This window comes from Chrysochloris asiatica, unplaced genomic scaffold (assembly GCF_000296735.1).
Source record: "Chrysochloris asiatica unplaced genomic scaffold, ChrAsi1.0 scaffold00213, whole genome shotgun sequence".
NCBI classification, from domain to species: Eukaryota; Metazoa; Chordata; class Mammalia; order Afrosoricida; family Chrysochloridae; genus Chrysochloris; species Chrysochloris asiatica.
This window is the reverse complement of record NW_006408731.1, coordinates 696,657-704,846: the sequence shown is the minus strand read 5'-3', so window position 1 is coordinate 704,846 and position 8,190 is coordinate 696,657. Positions and strand designations below refer to the sequence as shown.

General features: G+C 37.9%; 1 protein-coding gene across 1 annotated transcript; it reads right to left on the bottom strand.

Annotated features, from left to right (window-relative positions):
• Positions 1–6,828: 6,828 nt before the first annotated feature.
• On the bottom strand, positions 6,829–7,761 carry LOC102834114 (olfactory receptor 2H2-like). The gene has a single exon (XM_006872758.1). The coding sequence runs from the start codon at positions 7,759–7,761 to the stop codon at positions 6,829–6,831; it is 933 nt and encodes a 310-aa protein (XP_006872820.1).
• Between the last annotated feature and the right edge of the window lie 429 nt (positions 7,762–8,190).

Genomic DNA, 8,190 nt, shown 5'->3' with positions numbered 1-8,190 from the left:
GTTCAAAACTACCAGCTGCTCCACGGGAGAAAGATGAGGCTTTCTGCTCCTGTAAAGATTTACAGCCTCGGAAACCCTGTTCAGGGTCGCTATGGGTTGGAACCGACTCAACGGCACTTAACAACAACAAACCAACTCCTTCAGTCTGAAATTGATCAAACATGCAATCAAGATACATTGATAATTACTGGTGATTGAAATACGAAAGTTGGAAATGAGGAAGAATCAGTAATTTGGAAAATATGGCCTTGGTGAGAGAAATGATGCTAGAGATTGCATGATAGAATTTTGCAAGAGCAATGACCTATTCATTGCAAATATCTCTTCTCAATAATCTAAATGGTGACTATACATGTGAACCTCATAAAACACATAAATCAAATCTACTATATCTGTGGGAAGAGATGATGGAAGAGCTCACTATCATCAGCTAGGTGCTAACTGTGGACCAGATCATCAATTGCTAATATGCAACTTCAAGCTGAAGATAATTAAAACAAGTTCACAGAGCTAAATATGACCTTGAGTATATCTCACTTGAATTGAGTTATAGATCATGTCAACAACAGATTTGATGCATTAGACACTCATGACCAAAGACCAGCGATGCTGTGGAGTGACATCAAGAACATCATACATGAAGAAAGCAAAAGATCATTAAAAAAACAAGAAAGAAAGAAATTATGAAGTAAAAGAACTGAACAAAAAAATTCCAAAGGGCGGCTCAAATACACAAAGTCAGGTATTAAAACGAAATGTACAAAGACCTGGAGTTGGAAAGCTAAAAGAGAGGACTATGCGCAGTATTTCTCAACCTGAAAGATGTTAAGAAAAATTCAAGCTTCCAGTGGGAATAGTGAAGGATTCCATGGGTAAAATACTGAATGATGGAGGAAGCATCAATGGAGGATGGAAGGAATACACAAAGTCACTGTACCAATAAGAACCAGCCGATGTTCAGTCCTTTCAAGAGGTACCTTATGATCAATAGCAGATGGTACTGAAGGATGAAATCCAAGCAGCATTGAAGATATTGGTGAAAACAAGCCTTCAAGAATAGACAGAACACAAATGGAAAAATGTAATCAAATTAATGTAGCCCTGGAGGCACTCACTCTTTCACGGCAAGAAATTTTGAAGACAGTTACCTAGGTAACCAATTAAAAGAGATCCATATTTGTGCCCTTTCCAAATTAAGGTGACCAAATGGAATGTGAAAATCACCAAACCATATCATTAATAAATATCACATGCAAGTAAAATTTTGCTGAAGATAATCTAAAATGATTGAAATTGTCAAATACTTTATTTTACTTGGATCCACAATCAATGATCATGGAAGCAGCAGTCAAGAAACCAAATGACATATTTCATTCAGGAAATCTACTGCAAAAGATCTGTTTAAAGTGTTTAAGAGGAAAGATGTCACTTTGAGGACTAAGGTGTGCCTGACCCAAGTCATGGTATTTTCAATCACCTCATATGCATGTGAAATTTGAACAATGAATAAGGAAGAAAATTGTTGCATTCGAATTATGGTGTTGGAGAATATTGAAAGTACCATGGACTGCCAGAAAAGCAAACACAACTGTACTATCAGAATGCTCCTTACATGCAAGGATGGTGAGACTTTATCTCTCCTACTCTGGGCATATTGTTAGGACAGACCAGCCCCTGGTTAAGGATATCATGTTTGGTAAAATGGAGTGTCAGTGAAAAAAGAGGAATTCCTCCAATAAAATGTATTTAAACAGTGGCAGCAACAATGGGCTCAAGCAAAATAATAATTATGAGGAAGGCACAGTGTTTCTGTCTATTGCGCATAGGCTTGCTGTGAGTCAGAACCCATTCAAAGGTACCTAACAACAACAACAACAACAACAATGGTCAGAATACAACGATGCAGGAAGCATCAAAAGAAGGTGGCAGAAATACAAGGAAGTTACTGGAAGAACTAACTAATCTATGCCAAGAAATTTGAAAGACAGCTACCTGACTAGCATACTGGAAGAGATAGATATTTGCATCCATTCCAAAGAAAGGTGACCCAATGGAATGGGGAAATCATTAAGCAATATCATTACTATCACTTGCAAGTAAAATTTTGCTGAAGATAATTAAACACGTTTGCAGCAGTACATTAACAGGAAGCTGCCAGAAATTCAAGATGGATTTATAAGAGGATGTGGAATGAGGAATATCATTGCTGATGTTAGATGGATCTTGGCTGAAAGGAAAGAACACCAGAAATGTGTTTACTTGTGTGTTATTGACTATACAAACACATTTAACTCTGTGGATAATAACAAATTATGGATTATATTTTGAAGAACGGGAATTCCAGAACACTTAATTGTGGTAATTTGAAACCTGTGCATAGACCAAGGAGCAGCCATTCAAACAGAAGCAGAAAACACTGCATGGTTGAAAAATCAAGAAAGGTGTGTTTCAGGATTGTATCATTTCACCAAATTTATTCAGCCCATATAAGTATGAGCAAATAATCCAAGAAGCTGGACTATATGAAGAAAAATTTGGCTTCAGGATTGTAGGAAGGCTTATTAACAACCTGTGATACACAGATGACACAACATTGCTTGCTGAAAGTGAACAGGACTTCATGCACTTACTGATGAGGATCAAAGAATACAGCCTTCATTGTGGATTACAACTCAATGTAAAGAAAACAAATATCCTCACAACCAGACCAATAAACAATATCATGATACTTTGAGAAAGTACTGAAGTTGTCAAGGATTTCATTTTACTTGAAATCAGAATCAACACTTAAAAAGCAACAGTCAAGAAATCAAACAGTATACTACATTGGGCAAATCTGTTACAATGACATCTAAAATAAGAGCAAAGAAACCACTTTGAGAACTGAAGAGCACCTGACCCAAGCCATAGTATTTTCAGTTACCTCATATGCATGTGAAAGCTGGACAATGACTAAGGAAGACCTGAGAGGATTGCTGCATTTGAATTCTGGAGTTGGCAAAGAATATTGAAAATGCTATGGACTGCCAAAAGACCAAACAAATCTGTCTTGTCTTGGAAGAAGTAGAGCTATAGTTGTTGTCGTTGTTGTTGTTAAGTGCCGTCAAGTCGGTTCCGACCCATAGCGACCCTGTACAGGGTTTCCGAGGGTGTAAATCCTTACGGGAGTAGAAAGCCTCATCTTTCTCCCGCGGAGCGGCTGGTAGTTTCGAACCGCTGACCTTAAGGTTCACAGCCTGATTCATAACCACTACGGTACCAGAGCTATGGCGAGACTTGCTTCACATACTTAGGATGTATTTGCAGAAGGGGCCAGTCCCTGGAAAAGGATATCTTGCTTGGTAAAGTAGAGAGTCAGTGGAAAAGAGAAAGACGCTCAATGAATTTGACACTGTGACTGTAACAATGGGTTTATATAAAACAATTGTAAGGGTGGTACAGATCTAGGCAGTGTTTCTTTTTGTTGTGCACCAGCGTCTCTATGAGTGGAAACTGACTCGAGGGCATCTAACACCAACAATAACAATACCTACTAACCTAAGTGATGGAATTTCAACATTCTTATATGCATAACAGATGTAAGCTAGCTTAAAAAAATCACTAGACTTAACTAAGAGATATTGAACCAAGAGACTAAAGTATTTTAAAACAAAAATTATTCTTGAAGTCGCACTGGAAAACAAAATTTCAGCTACTATTACTTACAAATATCATCCTTTTAAAAATTAATTTTTCATGAAAATATATTGTGATAAAATATATAAAATTAGATATAACAAAGTATTTGCCATTTTAATATATTTTTTTAAAGTGAACACTTCAGTGACCCTAATCACATTCACCATGTTGTGCTGTCAAAATCATTATTCGTTTTGTCACTCCAAATTTTAACTCAATGCCTCTAAATAACTCTCCATTTCCTCCTCCCACCTGGTCCCTGGTAAATAATATATATTTGTCTCTATGCACTCAAATATGATTCTAAAATTGCATCTTTGCTCTTTGACACATGACTATATATGAGTAAGGAATATTACCTGAGCCAGTCTGGGAATATTTCTAATTATGAGGTACTTCCAAAATGAATCACTTGTGTTGGATTATTTCTAAAGCAGAACTTTATGGAATATGCTTGCTTTATATATCTTGTGGTTCAGTAAGTTGGAACGTGAAGTCAGTCCATTGATCTACTTTTAAAACTATTTTATCTTCCTCCTCTGCTTTTTCTTACATCCGAACTATCACTCAAACTCTTTCTAACAATTCCTGAACTTTGCCAGTGTTCAGTGGCCACTTAATGGTTTATCATACTGAATAGGAATCTATTGTTGTTGTTGTTATGTGCCGTGGAGTCGGTTCCGACTCATAGCGACCCTGTACAGGGTTTCTGAGGCTGTAAATCTTTACTGGAACAGAAAGCCTCATCTTTCTCCCACAGAACAGCTGGTAGTTTCGAACTGTTGACCTTGTTGTTCGTAGCCCAATTTGTAACCACTACACTACCAGAGCTCCTTGAATAGTAATCTATAAGATACTATAATTAATTACTGTAATTAATCATAGGGCATGAAGGCTCTATAGCTTCAGACGATATCACAGTGCCTATTAGAATTACTTGATTTGTAATTTTTTAATATGGTATTGTTCGGTTGTTGTTAGGTGCTGTCAAGTCAATTTTGACTCATAGAGACCCTATGTCAACAAAACAAAACACTTTTAATAGAGAGTATTATGTGTTGTATTGTTGTTAGGTGCCATCCAGCTGGTTCAGATTCATTGCCATCATATACACAAGAAAATGAAGCATTGCCGGTCCTGCACCAACCTAACAATCATTGTTACACTTTAGCCCATTGCTGCTAAATTCATCTCATTGGGGGTCTTCCCCCTTTTCAGTGACCTTCTACATCACCATGCATGATGTCCTTCTCCAGGAACTAATCCATCCTGATAATAATGTCTGAAGTATGAGAGATGAAGTCTGACCATCCTGGCTTCTAAGAAGCATTCTGGCTGTACTTCTTTCCAACACAGATTGGTTTGTTCTTTTGGCAGTCTGTGGTACTTTTAATATTCTCCTCTAATGCCATAACTTAAAAGCATCAATTCTTCTATGGTCTTTCTTATTCATTGTCCAACTTTCATATGCATGTGAGGCTATTGAAAATATCATGGCTTGTGTCAGGCACATGTTAGTCTTCAAACTGACATCTTTGATCTTGAAATTTTAAAGAGATCGTGTGCAATAGATTTTACCCAATGCAATACATCTTTTGAATTCTGGACTGTGCTGCCATGAGTGTTGATAGTCAATATGAGCAAAATTGAAGTCTTTCATACCTTCAATCTTTTGTCTTTTCTCCACGTAGTTGAGCTTACCAGTCACTCTGCAGGAGAAAGATGAAATTTTCTGCTCCTGCAAAGATTGAAAGCTCCAAAACCCCTGTACAAGGTTGCTATGAGTTGGAACCAACTCGATGGTACTTAACAACAATAATGATTAAGTTAGAATATCAATCAAAATGCTGTACAAATGACAAAGACAGATATTTTTATTATTTATATGTCTATTTACTTTTGTCAACTTTAAAGATTCAGGTTTAGTAATGAGAATTAAATTTGTGTTTGCATATTTGTTTTAGGTTTCAGGTATGGAGATGAAGTCAAAAGAGAGTGAGAGCTATTCTGTTCTGATGGAGGATGTATAAAAGACAAACATTCAGCCTCATGGAGCATTTCCCTTGGCATCTTCCTTTGTGGATGGGAGCAATGAGAACAATTGGTGGATGTAATTAGTCCCAGAAGTCTCCACTGACTTAATGGAAATAAGCAATTTTCCAAGCAAATGGTTATGAGCTTTTTCTAATGGTGATGGTGGTGGTTGTGTGTGGAGGAATCATTTCCTAATGGTGACCCTGTATAGAGTTTCTGAGGCTGTAAATCTTTATGGGAACACAAAGCCTCATCTTTCTCCTGGTAGTTTCAAGTTGCTGACCTTGAGGTTGGTTTTGTGCCGTGGACTCATTTCTGACTCATAGTGACCCTGTACAGGGTTTCCGAAGCTGTAAATCTTTACGGGAGCAGAAAGCCTCATCTTTTTCCTGTGGAACAGCTGGTAGTTTTGAACTGCTGACCTTGTGGTTCACAGCCCGATTCGTAACCACTACGCTACCAGAGCTCCTTTCCCTTGAGGTCAGCAGTCCAATTTGTAACCACAACGCTACCAGAGCTATACAATTTCATGTAAGCTATCAACAGAACTGGTCTGACACTCTAGGATAAACACTGGACTGCTAACTGCAAATTTGGCAATCCAAACCCACCAGCTGCTCCTTGGAAACCCTACACAGGGTCGCTGTGAGATAGAACCGACTCGAACACATGTAACAACAATGAACCTAAAGATTGCTAGTTTGAACCCATCTGGCAGCAGCATGAGAAGAAAGCATTGACAATGTGCTTCCCTAAATATTACAGCCAAGAAACGCTACGGAGTTCAGCTCTACTCTGTAGTACATGTGCTTACTGTGAGTCAGAATTTACTCAACAGCAATAGGATTAGAACAATAATTCTAGGATTTATGAAATTACACAAATACATATACATATATTTATAAATGTTTGTTTTTCATAGAATATTTACTAAGTAGCCAAAAAGATGATATAAACATTTCCAGAAAGGAGGGTAACAAAGATTTAGGTAGGAAACTTCAGGATATCATTAGAAGGCTACCTCATCCCTACTTTGATTTAGGTGCTCCTCCTAAAGGAAAGGAGAAAGTATAAAATTTCCCAGCATTAGAAACATTGCATGATTATATTTTCTCTCTATCGTATGTCTCTTGTCAGCAGCCTTTTCAGAGCCCGCTTCACCTCTTTGTTTCTCAAGGTATAGATCAGAGGATTAAGTGAGGGAGTCACTACTGTATAGAACAAAGTGAGGAATTTACTGTGATTTTGTGTGTACTTGCTCTTGGGTTGTATGTACACAGCAGTTATAGTTCCAAAGAACAAAACCACAACAATCATGTGAGACCCACAGGTCCCAAATGCTTTCCTTCTGCCTTCAGCTGATTTTATCCTCAGTACACTCCTCACAATGCAGCCATAGGAGACCAAAATAAGTCCCAGAGGTATAATCACATAGAGGACAGTAGCTATGGAGAGCTCAATTTCCAGGAAGGTTGTGTCCACATAGGCAATTTTTATGAGTGCAGGTTCCTCACACATAAAATCATCCACCTTGTGGTGACTGCAGAGAGGTAATTGGAAAACAAAGGTGGTCTGAATTGTGGACTCCACAAAACCACTGATCCAGGCCAGAGATGCTAATTGATGGAGAAGCTTGGGGTGCATGATAATGTCATAGCGGAGAGGTTGACAGATAGCATTGAAGCGGTCATAGGCCATAACAGTCAGGAGAATACACTCTGTGGATCCCAGTCCCAAAGCAATGTATAACTGGATCATACAACCAATGTAGCTAATGGTCTTTTCAGGGCCCTTGAGGTTCCACAGCATTTGAGGAACAATGCTTGTAGTGAAACAGAGGTCCAGGAAGGAGAGATTAGAGAGGAAGAAGTACATGGGTGTGTGGAGTTTGGGGTTCAAATATGAGACCAGTATGATGGCTGTATTCCCCACCAATGTCAGAGTGTATATGACAGAGATGACCCCAAGGAGAACCAGCTCCAACTGGGGCATATCAGAAAAGCCCAGTAAGATGAAACCTGCTGGATTGCTAACATTTGCCTCTTTCATGTCTTATTAATTTTGATTTGCCTTTCATGGTCATTCCTACTTTATTCCTGTGGAGAAAATAGGATATCATAACCAATGGAAAAATAACAAACTGATCAAAACTTCAACATTTGGAGAGGCACTTAAATAGAGAAACAATAAAGAAAACTAAAAAAAAGATAGGTTGATTTGTTAACAGAGAGACAAATACATAAAGTCATGAAAACATGAAATGCATTTCAAGAAAACACAATATTAAATTAAATAATAAAATAATGTACCAAAGCAAATTTGATATGTGTATCAGACAATGTACCAAAGCAAATTTGATATGTATATCACATGACTTGAAAATTAAGACACCGAAAAATAGATTGTTCTCTGGTAGCGTAGTGGTTACGAATTGGGCTGTGAACCGGAAGGTCAGCAGTTCGAAACTACCAGCTGCTC